We start from the raw sequence: 16982 nt of genomic DNA, 5'->3' as shown, positions 1-16982 counted from the left end.
AGGATCAGCCAAAATCTAGAGCTGTGACATCTAGCTCTGAAAGGGCTAATTGAACCCACCTTGGTGTGGATGCACAGCAAAGAGTTTCCAGGGAAATCCAGGGAAATTCCACAAGCTAAGATGCAATTTGGCTAAAACATTAGTCTGTGGGATGGGTCTGTTTCTGGGCTCTGTACCTGGGGCCTGCAGAGAGGTTATCCCAAAGGTGGTGCCCTGACAGCCACAAGGGTGTGAGCAAGGCAAGAAATGTGGGTATAAGGCCAAAGATGAATCTCTCACTCCAATGAAATCAATGGCAAAATACCTTTAACCCAAGTTGGACTGGAGATTCACTTCAGTAATCCAGGGAATACCATATGAAGTTTAATGAGTAGAATCACACTTTCAGGTACAATATCAACTGAAGCAGACTGAACGTGCCTCAATTGCATGTTGCTCTACATCTTGTCAATAAAGGCTTCCTAATTTTTTAAATAAATTCCTTTCATCCAGTCTGTGGCTTTCATTGCACAGTTAAAAGATAACTCAGTGGATGAGTAAAAATATCAAGTAGATTCCAGCAGTGTGCCAGAGAATTCAAGAACAGAAGAAAATAGAATCAGTATTTTTCCCATGATGCATAGGTAAATTGTACTACCCCTTCCAACAGTGGGTCGTACAGGTCAGAAGTATAGCTAGGTTAAAAATGAACACCATTGGTCCTTGAATAATAATAATATACATTGGTCTGGGTATAGGTTTTGGCTGCAAAACCCCAACACAGCTGATTAGCAGCTAGAAGAATGGAGATTACTTGCTCTACATTTCCCTCCTTTTCACTCTTTCCTAGGCAACTGCTGCAGGCAGCTAATTGTAGCCAGTTATTGGGCAAGATGGATTTTTTTAGCTACACAAGGCCAACAATTCCTATTATCTTGTTACTGTGTGAGCCTTGATTCGCTGTTTTATATCCTTTGGAGTTAATTGGTTTGAAAGTCTTTGAATTCTATACCCTTATAAAGCTACATCTCAGCCTCCTGCTTTGCTCTTCCCTAAGAAATGTGCCAGAGAACCGTGGGATTCCCAGAGATGCTTTGGGGAGAGTTGGTGGAGAACCCTTAAAATGTGCAGGAGTTTGCCATGTGTTCTGGCTGATGACAAGCTCTCTGTTTCCAGCAAAAAGAATAAATTCCATCTTGTAAAATTGCCAAGCTCTTCAGTGAGACATCTCGCTGATGTCAGCACTGCCGAAGGCACGACAAGGCCTCATGATTCCTAGTTTGCTACACATGCATTTTAAGGCCAGATTCTTCCATCTGGGTACACAAAAATGTAGGAAAAGGAAGCAAAAATGTCTTCCTTCTAGGAAGGGGGTTAGAATCTCACTAGTGAGATAAAATCCTTCACACTGTTTGCACCTTTAAAGGTGTCAAATGTTCACTGAAGTTGGAAAGTATTTTTCTCTAAAGCCTGTCAGTCAAAATAGGGAAGCCATGTTTCTCTAAATATGCAAAACCTAAGACTTCTGAGTCTACCAAAGCTCATCCTTAGTCCTAAATTCCTGCCTGTCCATTCTCTCTGCTCCATCCTAAGTACTGGGAAGAAACTTGCCCTCCCTGCCTTGACCCCACTTTCATAAGAAGCATTTGTGGAGAAAGTCCTGGTGCTAGAGATCAGCTCTGTTTGCCTCAGCTCTTTATAATAAGGCTCTAAACTCTGTGTGACCTGCCTCCCTGTAAGTTTACCAAGAAAAGGCACATCCATGTGTATGTTGTATGCTCAAAACGCTGCTGCCTGATCTCACTCCACAGATGAGCCTTGAATGTGTTGAAACTACATGGAAACTACAAATACAGAACAATTGCTTTCTGGAGGAGCGTGCCTGAGCAGACCCAGAGCTGTGTCTCTCAAAGAGCTAGCTAACAGGCTTGGCTGTTCTGAATTTCAGCAAATCAAAGACATTAGTTAAAATATAAAATGAAATAAATATGGAAATAAAGATGTATTTATTATTACCTCTTACAACCATGTAGGTTGCAAAGTCTTCATGCTGATGGGCAAGTTTCTGATGTGAAAGACTACAATAAACATTTCTCAAATTGAATTTAGACTGTAACACATGTCAAGGAGCAGGTTGCCCAGAAAAGTTGTGCAGTCTCCATCCCTGGAGGTATTCAAGTTCAGACTGGATAAGCATCTGAACAATCTGGTCTAACCTTATAGCTGATCCTGCTTTGAACAGAAGGTCTAAAGACCTTCCTGAGGATATTTAAGACCATCCTGGATCTTGGTTTTATACTTGCACTTGTCAAAGACCTTTCTTCACAAAAAAAAAACATTATTGACTTAACCTCCAATCAGAGGACAAAGGATTGAGCTTATCTGCCTGGATTCAAATCAGAAATGATCCTGCTATGAAATAAACCCTGGGTCCTAGATTGTAAACTCTATTTGGGTACAATTTTTAGAAATTATTTTTAATAATGACATTTAGAGAAACAAAGATACCCTGAATTCCTTTGAATTTAGCTCCCAAAGTCTTAAATTTAACTGTCAGACTCAGGCTTCAACTGCAAACTTAATTGAACTGTGCAAGGGTTCTGACACTTAAAGCATTTGAATAGCTTATGATTTGATGCAGTTTGGACCATGGGAAAGGATGCTCTTGAAAGAAACCCAACTTTATTCTAAGGGGTTTTTTTCGTTTAATAAATATCAATTAACAAAATATCCATTACACTCAGCTTCCAGTGTGAGCTGTGTGCAGTCCACACAGCAGATGCACTGATAAGTAAACAAGTCAGAGGAGACTTTTAAAATAATAGTGTGGTGCTGAGCACACAGCACTCAGCCACAAGGACTGAGCCTTGTAATTCATTGTGTAACTTTGTACAAGCACTAATAATACTGGGAGACCTGCAAGTCTGTGAGACATCCAAGTTAAGCAGTATCTTCTTTTAAAGGGTCAACTGGTCTCAAAATGTCCATGTTGAGCTTTTCTCTATTGTTATGATCAGCTCTCTTAAACAAGCAATTTTGTCAGGCGACTGATCTCTCTAGGGAGATCTTGTAACATGTTTCTGCTCCAAAACTGAAACAGCCTGATGTGAGATTGAGCTAATTATTTTTAGCAGACAGTGTGTCAGACTGAAGAGGACTTGTGTTGCCAAAGCTGTTAAATGAGCCAACGATGAGCTTAGTGTAAGATATGACTGATTTAGGCAAGGTAGAGCCCTCACTTTACAGTGATAGCAAGGAATATTCATTCCTTTCATGCCATTTATTGGATGTATATTGGTATGTTTATCAAATTTATGATTCTGAACATTTTAGCTGTGTGATAGACCCAGGTCTGTAACCACCTTAGAAAAAAGAACTTCGTTTTCATACTGGCTAAAGCTGGATACTATGACAAAGAATCAGAAGAATAACACAGTATTCAACAAGGGTATCTGGCACTAGAGAAATAATCCATTCTGCAGCTATGCCACAAGCTTGCTTCATGCTTTTGGGCATATTGCTTCATGTTTCCATGCCTACTATGCAGGGGCTTTCTGATGATCAGTGTTTCGTGAATAATTTGGATATTAGCGCTGTCTTTTTTTTTTTTAAAGATAGAAGTAGAAACGCAGGTACTACCTTCCTGGGGGCTGATTTTGATCAACCTTGTTTGTCTTTTATAAATCCTTTGGGATTTGTATTGTTCCTGGTGTGGTATTTTGTGTGTATATATGTATATCTATATATGTATTATACACACACACATATATAAGTATCATGGTGATTAGCAAGCTCTACAGTAAATATATGCAAAAGAATGAGAGCAATATCATTAGACACTGAGAGGCCTGAAGTTAAAAGTTACGGTGTTTTTATTACTCTCAGCATTGGTGCACGTCCTGTGTTTTGCAGCCTTCTCCACTGTTGGAAAATTATAAACCAAATACTCAAGGATGGACACACACACACACACACACACACACACATATATATAAGCATGTTGCACACAGGCATGCAAGTAATATAACATGAATTCACTAATACCTGCTCCTCTGCTCCATTCCATACTTGACTTAGGATGGGGAAGTTACTTTCTGTGAGGAAGGTGTTACTTCCATGCCTTTAGCAGAATCTGTGTGAGCACAGTCTTTCCAAGCACAAATGAGAAAATACAAGTTTAGCCGAGAACCAGGTCTGATCATCACTAGCTCCAGTAGTCATTGAATGTAATGATAGGATTATTAATTGCTGCTATGAAGTGCTTGGTTCTGGTTCCACAAGCCACATACATACAAGCTATATTAGCATTTGTTTTGTGCCCTGAAACTCTATTACAAGGAAAAGGGGTAACAAAACCAGCAGCACACAGTGACCCTTTCAGCATTGTGAATGCACTCTGTGAGATCCTGAGAAATCTGGCTCAGGGCTCAGTGCTCTCCGCTCAGACAGAGAGGACCCAGTGGTCAGGGTTCTGTGTTTCCTCTCTGGGTAAGTAAGTGCAGACATCTGGGAAGCAGACAGTGAAGCAAGACATCCATAGACATTTTGACACAGAATATTGCAGCTCAGAAGTGCAAATATGAATGATTCTGAAGTTCTTCTTTGGAGAAGGATCAGATTATATCTTGCAGTATCCATGTGATTCCCTGTTTACAGTCAGGTCAAGAATGCAGTGAATTTCCTAAGAGTATGTGGGTGGACTCGCTCTGTAACCTTTAACCTTTCAAATTCCTCTGGATTGCTGGACTATTTTTGTCACTGGTTTTATGGTTAAAGGGCAACTACACTGGTGGTTAAGGAAGAGATGTCTTATGTTGCTGCTCTTGTAGTTCAAGAGTATAGTAACCTCCACTATCAGCCTCCCACTAATGCATAGTGGCAAAACTCTGCACTGTACCAAAACTAAATTTTCACAGAAGGATAAAAATGTGTAGAGGAAAACCAGCTTACACTGCTCTATGCATCAGTGCTGGTACACTAATCCAGGTTTATTCCTTGAATGTCGATCTAGTTTCAACGCCATTTCTGTTAGCAGAAATTTCAGTAGAACTCTGTGCATAGTTGCTTTTTCCTGAGACATACCTTCAGCTGTTTTTTGAGGAAGAAAATAAATGTTTTTACAATCACAACAAAATTCCTGTATTTTACCTGCTGTTAAATCCTAGGGATATCTTAGTTACTCAAAAATGATTAATCACAACTCCTGCATGCAAACATGGGGTTCCTAGGACCCAAACTCACTCCAGTGGAGACTAATCCACTGATATTCCCACTAGAGAAGCTCCTAAAATTTATTCTGCCTTCCAGTGGGCAGGTTTGGGAGCTCTAATTCAATCAGTTATCAAAGCAGATACCTAATGTGTAGCACATGAGTAATCTGAACAGCTTGTTGATTCAGGCTCAGGAGCAGATGGTTTAGAGAAAGGCTCCTGAGAATGCATTATATATTTGTTTGTTCCATTAGGCCTGTGGCAGAAGGAGATGTTCTTGTGCTGAGGGCATTTGCGTGGGAGTGGTGAGCTCTGGTTTCGTTCCCAGCTCCCTTCTCCTGTGTGTCCTTGGGCAAGGTCATTTTACACTTTCATGCCTCAGTTACCCCAACAGCAAAAAGCAATGCTCTGGGCCACCAGTATTTGTGAGCTACTTTATCCACAGGTCTCAAAAGGGCAGTTTTTAAATAACTTAGTTTTATGTCAGAGTTGTCAGGAGGAGCAATGTGGTGAGAGCATTCTGCACTGTATTTTCCAGGGGAGGTGTAACTTTCAAACTCTGGGCAAACAAATCTTTACCATGGGGTCCTTGCCTCTGCTGGGGAGGCTGTTTCATTAGGAGAAAACTCATATTCATTTCAGTTTCTCTTGAGTTGTTTTGCAGGAGAACGCAGGTATTTTCTAGTTTAACTTTATCCTAAACCTATAGTACACTAACATACAGATTTTACATTTGTTACAGGCTGTTAAGGGGTAATAATATCTCCACTTGCAGCACTCCCCTCCCCGGGAAAAAGCTGCAGGGCGTAGTTTTCCAAGCAAAGCAGCAAGGTCTGCCATGACCCCAAGCCCTGTCAGTGATAGTGCCAAGTTCAGTTATGACCTTTTATGGTTTTGCTTTTCTCCTGCTGATGGATTTCAAATGAAAGCTTTGCCAGTGCTGTCGGCATGGACAGTGTTCAACTGGCTTTTGCAGCATATTAAATACCTTCCCTGGCTAAACAGCTTGTGGAATGGAATTAAATTGTTTCTTTCTGTTTGTTCTTTATCTGGCAGACAAATATCACAATAGCTAATAATAGTATTATACAGTAATATGATAACTGGATTTAGAAAGAAAACAAACCAATTTTGAGAACAGATAAAGAAAACTACTTCAGAGACATTGCTTCAGTGCTGTCTCTGTTCATAAAAGAAAGGAAAAAAAGTTTTTCACAGGCTGTGGCTATAGTGTTCTCAGTTTTCAGAGGCTTTCTGCTGGAAAAACATGTCTACTTAAGAGCCAGGGCCATGCGAGCTCTTAATGTGCAGCAAACCCTATCGCCTCGCCTTGGCTCAGCCTGACTCTCACAGCAAGTAGCAGAACAATTTCTATTTCCCTGTACTCAGTTAGATAAGGAGATTGTTGCCTTTTTTGGTCTCTTGGAATGGCTCTTGTGTTCTGAGGACTCTGTAAACTAAGCCACATGGAGAAGGCAGTGAGGTCTTGATAGCACGGTTTCATGTTATGTGGGTGTCCTGGATGAGCTGTGGGTTTGCCCTCTATACAAAAAGAGAGAAAGTCTCTTTCCTTGTGTGAAAGAATTTTCACAGAATCACAGAATATTCTGAGTTGGAAGGGACCCCAGGGATCACCGAGTCCAACTCTTAAGTGAATGGCCTGTACAGGGACTGAACCCACAACCGTGGTGTTATTAGCACCATGCTCTAACCAATACACCACTGAAAAAAAAGGCAATGACATCAAGTCAAATCTGTCTGATAAATAGCAATGATTTAAAGGCTGAGCATGCTTATGTTTTATGTTTCTCAGAGTGCACAAATAGAAATTAATTGAAGTTTAGTTCAGGCTGTATATCAAAACCTGTTTGCCAAAATATTCTGAGAATTTATCTGAGGAAGGAGTGCAGCTGAATTCAGTTTGAGAGTAAATAACAAGTGTGTGTTTCAGTGCTAGGATGGTCTTTAAAATGGCTTACACATTTCATGTGAGGCCAGCTCATGGCATTATCATTTGCCCTAAGGAACACATGCCACAAAGAATAAACTGGAATCTGACCTCCTTGCTCTTGGGGTAGTGGTAATTTACACCTCCCTTTGTTGAGAAGCAGGGGGTTTTAATCTGTGCCGGGTTTGATGGAGCACAAAGGACTACAAAGCAGTAGAGCCCTCCTTCACATCACCTCTAGTCCCTCTTACTCCTCTCTGCTTGGTTCATGTCTTACAGCACACAGGAGTCACTCCTGCTGCTTCCTCTGTGCTGCTGGTGTCAGTGACTTAATGCAGTCTCTGTGCTGCTGTGCAAATAGTCCCCGAGTCAGGTTTGAGGCCAAATTAGCTGCTTATCCAGCTCCTTTGCCTGCCACAAGGCTTTGGAAGCCAGCTTGGAGCAATCCTACTGATATTCCTAGAGAGATTTACATGCAAAGGCTTTGGAGTTTGTAGGATTCTGACCAGGTTCAACAGGACTGTGTGGATACAGCCAGTCTGACCATGACAATCTAGAATATCATAAGTCTTGATTTAGGGGTCATGTATGTGTTGTAAGTTAGCCAAGGCTGGAGTATCCCTTGTTTTGTATAGTGAAGATTCCTTATTGTGGCTTTCTTTTGTTGCATGTAACCGTGAAATTGAAGTTAGAGCTCAATATTTTAAATTAATTCCTTGTCCTGTAGAAATGTGCACAAGTGCACTTTTCGATGCTTTCCCTTCCTTCTAGTTCACATATTGGATTGTAGCTATGGTTTAGTCCAGGACAGGAAGAACAAAATTGTGGTCCAATAAAGCCAATGTAAAGCCCTTATAATATAAGCCTAAGTATGGAATAGGACTGTGTGTGTCAAAGACTGCACATGACATGCAGTGGAATATTGGAGACAGACATTAATGGTATAGTAAACACTAAAACTGAAGGACAAAGTAGAGAACTGTGCTTGTCTTCCACACCCCTCTCAACCCATGGGATGTTTTTATTGGAAGCAGTTAATTGTGCTGATAGAGATTTCATATTCCAGAAGGGAATGTAGTTTGGCAAAATATTCTAGCTTTCAATACAGACAGATGAATACAGGGTAACCTTTAAAATCCTCATAGAATAAAATGTTGAGAAATAAAACAGACACATGGAGAGACCATCTGCAGATTCTCTGAATGTGCAGAGCTGTAGAATACCATCCAGTCTGATATCAAATCATTTTTGAGCATGGTAAAATGGTACATATACATCTGTCACATTAAAAAAGAGCAAAGATTAGGCTTTCATTCTTGTCTATGATCTCCCATAGCAGCTACTACAGTATTTATACACTGAACAGATCTGCAAGCAGCAGCACGTGATAGACTTCCAACAGAAACGTGCATCTTTCTGGCTCAATGGAGTCCAGGCAAGGTTGCAGGTTTTCCTCTCTGCCTATTGGGGAAAATGCGTTAGGAATGTAGAAATATTCCCAAGTGGCACAGGAAATGCTACATGGCTTTAGACTATCAGATACTAGTCTAAAGCCATGTAGCATACATATCCTTTGCCACTGATGTCCCCTTGGCCATGAATGGTTTCTCTGCAGTGCTCACGTTCCTAAGCCTTGCTTCTGTAAACGACGCTGGCCAAAGGGATTGCAGTTGTCTAGGTGAGTCATGGAAAGAGAGCTCACTGAGGAAACTGAGGCATAGACAACTGATAAATCATGCCCAGAGTTTCATTTGGAAAGAGAAGTGTGCTGAAAGTCAGCAATGAGAGAATGTATTTTCATGTCCTGCACAGGAAGCAGGCTACCATGCTCTGCAAATACTGAAACATAGGCACATTTTCTTCATACAAATTCAGTGCACAGTAGTAAAGCAACCTAACACTTTATTTTTAAAGCAACATATCCACCCAGGTTTGGATGTGTGCATAGCAGATGTCAGACAAACATCAGCAGATGCCACTGTAAGGTGATGAACTACCGGCTTGGCTTTTTCTTCAAAGTATTTTCCTCCTGCTATCAGCAACTGTTCTGCTCTGTTTGGATTCAGGATAAATCGGCTGTTACTTATTCAAGTTCTGCTATCTACATTTTGAGATGATGCAGTGATGGTTACATGGGAGGGAAAACACGACACAGAGCTGAATATTCTTCTTCTGTAAAGATTTTGAAAAGGACAGAAAATAATTCCCAGCAAGGTCTGCATGGATAATAAGTTGTAGTGAAAAGAAGACGCTGTTGCCACTGTCTGACTAAAATCATACAATCCATGTGTGCCATGCCAGCAGCTCTCTGGTGGGTGCTGTGGCTATGGTACAAAGGTGCTGATACTCTAAATGGTATGTGAATCCTCACTTCTTGCAGCTTCAGAGAGGCTGGGACAGGATCAGTACAGGGAAGAGGGATGCTCCTGAGGCACCAGGAGATCAAGATTCAGTTCTCATCTTTGCTGCAATCTCTCTTTCTAATCTTAGACAAATCATGTAACTCGTTGTGATTCATTTCTTTATGTATCTACTCTATAAATTCATGCTTGCTAATAGCCCCTTCCATTCTGCCAGAAAATTAGGTGAGTAAAATGTGACCACTACGGAACAATAAGCTATTCCAGAGGTTAAGGACATCTGGTCTCTGACATGTGTTTAACAAGAGATGTACTGTCTAATGATGACTCCTAGTGGAATGGTGTTTTAAGTGTTGCCAAAATGAATAAAGATAATCTTGATTCTGGCAGTCACTTTTTCTTCCACCTGGGCGTTCTCTTACTGAATGCAATGGAAAAGTCACTGTTCACCTCCCTTCCTTCCTCTCAGTCTTTTCCTTCATACTTGAAAATTTCTATTTATTTATCTTCTAGTAGGTTTAGTTGTGGAGGGAGATGTATTTTTCATCACAACTGAACTAAATTTTTTTTTTCAGGGAAGTCACTGGGCAATTAAACTTGTACTCTTCCAAATAGTGAACTGATACTTAACTATCTTGATCAGATTAGACTGTCCTAATTTTCCTCTCTGTGAGTTAAACCGCAGCAGTCAGAGGAGAGGCTCCTCTGTCCAAGAACCAGAGGCATGTTTCTGACAAATTGTGGCTGTTTCTGTCAGCTCAGTAATTTTCCTAGGAATGATAATTTGAGTATAGAGGGATATAGTCTGTCACAGTAAGGCTTTGATCAAAGTCTACAAAAGCTTTCCCAGCATTTGGATGTTCTCATTGCATTTTGCCTGCTTTGTGAGCTCTGCTTTTCCTACAGAAAAAGGGATAATGTCCATTAGCAGTTTGAAGAAGCAAAATGGACCAGGATTTTATCAGTTCATGTCCAGTGTAACCACTGTTTGTTGCATCTCACACTTTCTATCATTTTTCTTTTCATCTTCTCTCATTTACCTCATCCTTTGATTTCTCTTTCAACCTTTGGCCCCTAGTTCATCCAGATCAACATCATCTTCATTATGTAGGTTTTGCTAGATTAGTTCTGAGAGGATTATTTCCAGAGAAGCTATTTGTTCCCTTAAAAGTTTTTTGAAGTGCTTAACTTCCACAGTTATTTTCTAGAAATTTCTTTTAAAAGTCATAATTTTTCTTAGAAGAACATTAATTTCGATAATTAATCATTAGACTAAATCTTGAAAAAATTATGTAACCTCAAGGCTTTTGTATTTTCTCAGGTGTTTGCATAGTTGGCTGCACATCTGCACACCAGGTTCTGGTGATATTGGATCTACTCATGTAAATAAGGACTTCTGTAGCAATCCTCTAACTGAGGAAATATAGAAGTTTCTATCTTCCACTTCCTCAACAAATTCCAAAACGCATATGAGATTTTTAAAATCTCACTATTTAAATTATATATTCTAAGTTGAGCTCCTTCTTACCAAAAAGTGCACTAGACTTCCGAAAACTGCAAAGAGATGAATTTGTTCACGAAACAGTTGGCAGGTAAACTTGTCACCCTTCCAGGCCTTGTTTCCATGGCAACAAACTGGGTTCAGTATTTCTGCTACCCAGGTGTATTTGGATGAGTGGCACCTTGTGAGGCTGTGAAAGGCGAGCAGTGGCCCTGAAGTGTGGAAGCAGATGAAAGGAGCTGAAGAAAGTGCATCACAGTGATGGGATGGTTACAGGGGTGTTCCTCTAAGGAAGATCGCCAAGGAGTGGTTTGCATTATTGTGGGAGATTGCAGGCATAGCTGGGACTGGTTTTAGTCTCCACAGTTTCTGTAAGGATAGCTGTGAAGCAGAGCAATGGAATGGAAAGAGAAGGAGTGTTAGCTAGGGCCAGCAATAGCCTGATGGAAGTTCTGTCTCTTATCCTCACAGTGTGCTTTGCGTACGCTTTTGCAGATAAACCAGACCCGCCTGCCGGAACTCCTTGTGCGTCAGACATACGGAGCTCCTCCCTCACCCTCTCATGGTATGGCTCCTCTTATGATGGTGGCAGTGCCGTGCAGTCCTACACCGTGGAGATCTGGAACTCAGTGGATAACAAATGGACAGACCTCACCACCTGCCGCAGCACCTCTTTCAACGTGCAGGACCTGCAGGCTGACCGGGAGTACAAATTCCGCGTGCGAGCTGCTAACGTGTACGGCATCAGCGAGCCCAGCCAAGAGTCTGAGCTGGTAAAAGTTGGAGAGAAACAAGAAGGTTAGTCCTTAAGTGGAAAAAAACCCCTAAATTTGATTGAACTCTACCTTAAGAGTTCCTTAGTGAGGGCAGACCGCTGCACACCCTCCTTCCCATGTCTCTGTGTGGTGAATGCTTGTGCTGGGCTGCAGCTGTGCTCAGGTCCTTCACAGACTTCATTTGGGAGTCTGAGCACATCAGTTTTGCATACAGCCAGTGTGGAAAAGTGGCTTCAGGGATCCCAAATCCCTGCCCTGTGAAAGCAAGCAATGATTCTTGTTCTGGCTTTCTGAGGAGTACTGGTTGACAGAATTCTGCAGTTCAGTGCACAGGTAATGTGAGATGAAACCTTTCACGCATGTTACACATTCAGTCCATGCCCAGTTGGAAAATGATGATTGGTGGCTTACCTGAAATACACCAATGGATTCATTAAGTTTGTACTAGATGCACTGTGAAAAACAAGTCATAAACACGATCCCAAATTAGCTTTTGGAAATCATGAATGTGCTTGCTGCTAGCCAAGCACAGAATATGAAGCAGAAAATGAATCGGCACCTTGTAGCAAGCTGCAGTTCCCATGCTTTCAATCCCAGCATGCTAGTGCACCTTAGTGCTGTGTCCCCTAGTACACCCAGCCTGTGAGTTCAAGGCTATCCTACTAAGCATGTTGGTTTTCCAGCATTAAGGATGCTAAAAATATTTTTTAGGGTTTTTGATTACAGTTGCATGTACTTTTAAAAATATTTTTCAGTATCTTTTGCTTCTTAATTTTTATTTAAGATCTTCTCAAAGAGGTAATAGGGAGTTGGATCATTGTAGAAATTATTCAGAAACTGGTACTAAAACTTGAAACACACAAATGTCAACATTATTTTTCAAAACCAGAAAGTGACATATTTTTGTGCACACCTCCATCTACCTACTGTGCAAACATGACTTTGACAGTCACCTCACCAAAAAGTCCAGACCAGGAACAATGAATTTTACCATTTTTCCTGTCTTTGAGGAGCGGACTATGGGTCGTATCTCTCCCTCCTTACTTACATGTGCGGGCATTTGGAGCTTTAAGTGTTCCACATAACCCTTGTGAAGTTATCTTTTACTGCTAAAGCAAGACAAAATGCCAGCAAAGTGATGCAGCATCACACAACTGTGTAAGCCTCTCAACAGATGTTTCTAAACAAAAGTAAATCATATTTCTCTTCAAGTGCTAAATGAGATGCATGCTGAGAAATTACTTTTCCTCTATTTGCAAGATTTAAAACCAATCTATATCAAGATGCACCTTCTCGTCAAAGCAGGGAAAATAACATCAGGAGTAGCAATAAAATTGAAAGAAAGCTAGATGGTATTGGCTCTTCATAATAAAATTACCTGTGTTTGAATGCCCTCTTTCTTTAGTTGCAGGACAAACACCTTCTAGGGTTGGAGACCTGACTCTTCTCTATGTTTGTCTAGAGCAAGCACTACCTGTACTGGACCAAAGCAAACAAGCTATTTTTCTTTTTCAGACTGAGCATTTCCTTACATAGATTTAATACAAAAGGCCAGAAAGTGTATGAGTTATTGTGATACACATTTTAAAATGCAACAAAAAAGTTGTTTTGTGCAAAAAGAAAATGTGTTCTGTTTGTAGGAGGAGGGGATTGTCTTTGTGCTCTCAACTCCGGGGCTTATTGATTTCAATTCTTGGTACTGCAGATAGCATGGAGAAAGAGCAAGTCATCTAAAGAGTGATTTTTCAAGTGTGTGGTTATAACTGGTGCTTTAATTAAAGGAGCGGAAAATGCATGTGTTCAGTACCTGTCAAAGTTAGGACTTTAAGCTGCCATCTATGTAAACACTTAGCTGAGTAACTTGGGATTTTCTAGGCTGTCAGGAAGTCTGATTACTGATTTTCATACTGAGGTGGTCAGCACATATTAGCAGTGTCATTATGATCTTAGTGAAGAAAGGCATGGCTAAATTTTCACTGTGCATTTAAAGAAAACAGCTACTAAAATAAGCTTGTTAAGTGACAACAGATTAAAGCACACATTGCCATGTTTGAGGAAAATTTGGTACTGTTGACTCACTTCCGAGAAAGGTTTTAGCACAGCTACTCAGCACTTACCAAGATCAGATTTGTTCCACTTATAAAATTTAGGCTTCCACTGGTGGACCAAACTGTTTCTATTCCATGGCTTTATTGCAATGTCACTGCAGAACCGGGCACTGACTTCTTGCCTAAGCAGCATTTGGCAGACATTACCTACTGGCAGCCTGGCTGGGAGCAGCTCCCTTATGCAGCCCTTAAAAGGGGAGGAAAATGTGATGTGCTCTGTGCAGGAGTGGTTTGTAGCTGAGGAAGGTCTGAGGACAGCTACCCCGGGTGGGGAAGGCTGCCTTCCCTCCCTACTCTTCTGGTAGATCTCTGCAAAGCAGCTCATCTGTGCAGGAATATGCAAGGGTTGCAACTCCAGGAAAAAAAAAAAAAAAGGCTTTAGCAACAGACTTTATCCACTTGATTGGCTTTGCTACCAGTAGACAGATGCAGCATTTTGTGTAGGATGTGAAAGGCTGATGCCTTAGACCAGCTATCCGCTCACCCTTTATTTCTTTTGTTTTCTTCTCATCCTCTGCATCTAACTCTGTGCTCTAATGCACCTAGCAGCACCCAGAGTACTGCGTTAATGTTTCATAACACAAATATGTTGACAGAGAGGGGGATAAATCCCTTGGTTAGGCTTGCACTCCGCGATGGCAAAGTGCAGCTTCAGCAGCTACGGTGAGAATTGAACGTGTCACTGTGCAACAAACAGGCTTTGCAGTTTCTCAAATTAATGGTCACAGCCACAGGTCTTAGGAGCAAGCCCAAGCAGTTAAGTAATGTATGACAACATTCCAGCTTTAGCCCCTTTCCCCTCATACCCTCAGGCAGTGCTACTGGCAGTTCATGTATATGAAAATTAGAAATGAAAATCAAGACACTCAGGCCAGCTTTTACTCTGACTTAGGTCACTGGGTTCACCTGTCTTTGAGTCTGCCTGCAGAACTGAGGCTCCTTTTGGACCTCAGTGATTACAGAATTCAGCCATGCTCGGGGGAATGCATGCTGTTCAAATTTTCTCAATATCTCGAGTCTGACAAGTTCATCTGGATGCTTTGCAGGGAATCTTTTCATGTAAAAACTTGCTTAACTTTTGGCTTCACAATCCAAAAAAGGCACATCAAAGCCAAGAAAAAATTGTCATTGAACAAGAAGTGTTATTGGTTTTAATATTTTTAATTTATTTGTTTATTCTCTGAGGCATTCCTGAAGGTATTTCTTAGATGACTTCGAACTGATGAAGTATGCTGATGTTTCTAGTAGGCAGGTATAATTGACAAACTGCAAACCACAGGAGCAGGTATAACTGCAAACCGCAGGAACTTGATTTATTCAGAAATGGTGACTAGACTGTGACTGGATAGTCAATAGTGATGAAGAAGGGGTGAAGAGATTTTAATTATTAAGTTAATGCACAAACTCCCTGACTGCTTTTTGCGGCTTTGCCATAGGGTCTATCTGTTGTCCACGTCACTGTGAATAATTTGACTATCTTATGTAAGTACCATATCCCATATAAAAATTTATTCATGTCTTTTTATTTTCATCACAGAACCTAAAGAGGATGAAGCGGAGCTATCTGACGATGGTAAGAAGTGCATGTTTTAAACAGGACAAATGCAAATCTGTGTTCTTCATTCACGTTTTCTGGAGTGTTTTAATCATGGTCCTTAACACTTATTTGTAGAGGGGAAAGAAACAGAGGTCGAATATCGGACAGTTACAATCAACACTGAACAGAAGGTGTCAGATGTCTATAACATCGAAGAAAGACTGGGATCGTAAGTACTGGACCCTGCTTTTGAAGACACACAGTTTTCAAGGCCACCTGCTAGTTATAATGATCATGTGCATTTATTCTCTGACTATCTTGCACTTTCAACATCCTGGTTGGGCTCCTTTGTTGTGGTAAAAATAGATTTTAACACATTGTGGCCTCCACTCCATAAAGATCCTTTGCTCCTACTAGCTGATAATTTTAAATAGGCACTACATGTGTTTCTGGCAAGGAAAACAGAGCCCACAAATGAACAAAGCTAGAGGATTCATTGGTTTTTCAGTGTCCTAAAACCTATCTCAAAAAAAGAGTACACATTGTGTACTTGAATTTCCATTCTATCCATTAGTGGTAATAAGATTATCCTGCCCACGGGCTGGAATCTCTGTTGACAGCAGCCATAATCCCAACAGCATTAATACTATTGCTGAGAGAAGGTCAGTGATTAGTCTGGCTGTGTTTCTTAGGGCCCCAGCTCGTGGTGGTGTGAACTGCAGGCCATGATAATCTTTCAGTGATCAGTGCTGAAGGCCAGGGATCCTGTGTGCTGCCAATAACAGATCCTGAGAAGTGTAACATAGAGGTAGAATTGTACATTACAGCAATGGGAAACAATAGTACTGACACCCCGAACATTCAGATTCTGATTTCACCTACATCCTATACCTGAGATGTCCCATCTGCTGCCCCTTCAGAGGTGTATGACCTACAGAAAACTGTGTGCAGAAAGACCTGAATTAAAGCCTGGTAGGAGTCCCAGTTTTTGAGCCCTCCTATATAAGACTTGTTAACTGGAATGGCAGAGTATCTCTAAACATGGTATTCATTCAAAAGTTCTTGCAGATTGCTCTGCACAAAATCAGTATAGAATAATACTTGATATTAAGACATTTTTATTTCAGAATGCAATGGTTGTGCTGGAATATATAGTAAATTGTTGCTATTTGTGGTGGCCCATATATTGCAAAAACATTTTATGGAAATAGTTATATATTTTCAGGGGAAAATTTGGACAAGTCTTCAGGCTTGTGGAAAAGAAGACTGGAAAAGTTTGGGCAGGGAAATTTTTCAAAGCATATTCTGCTAAGGAAAAAGAAAACATAAGGGATGAAATCAGCATCATGAACTGCCTACACCATCCAAAACTTGTCCAATGTGTAGATGCCTTTGAAGAAAAAGCCAACATCGTTATGGTATTGGAAATGTAAGTATAAAGCAGAACACACCAACAAAGTTAATCATGTTGAAAATAATTGTGTGTACAAAAGTAGCAACTTACAGACACAGGACCGTCAAATGCTTCAGGATTTGCAGGGCTTGGATGGTTTTCAGATCTTG

General features: G+C 40.8%; 1 protein-coding gene across 3 annotated transcripts in view; it reads left to right on the top strand.

The window, feature by feature from the left end:
• MYLK (myosin light chain kinase) overlaps positions 1–16982 on the top strand; it is a 196322-nt gene that overhangs the window by 154441 nt on the left and 24899 nt on the right. For all 3 annotated transcript variants that reach the window (XM_048309977.1, XM_048309978.1, XM_048309979.1), the window contains 4 exons: positions 11494–11796; positions 15420–15455; positions 15555–15648; positions 16645–16848. In XM_048309977.1, the coding sequence (XP_048165934.1) occupies positions 11494–11796; positions 15420–15455; positions 15555–15648; positions 16645–16848 (637 nt within the window). The remainder of the gene's footprint in view (positions 1–11493; positions 11797–15419; positions 15456–15554; positions 15649–16644; positions 16849–16982) is intronic.

The sequence above is a fragment of the Corvus hawaiiensis genome, chromosome 7 (genome assembly GCF_020740725.1).
Source record: "Corvus hawaiiensis isolate bCorHaw1 chromosome 7, bCorHaw1.pri.cur, whole genome shotgun sequence".
NCBI lineage: Eukaryota > Metazoa > Chordata > Aves > Passeriformes > Corvidae > Corvus > Corvus hawaiiensis.
The sequence above is the reverse complement of the archived record's forward strand: the minus strand, read 5'-3'. Positions and strand labels throughout refer to the sequence as shown.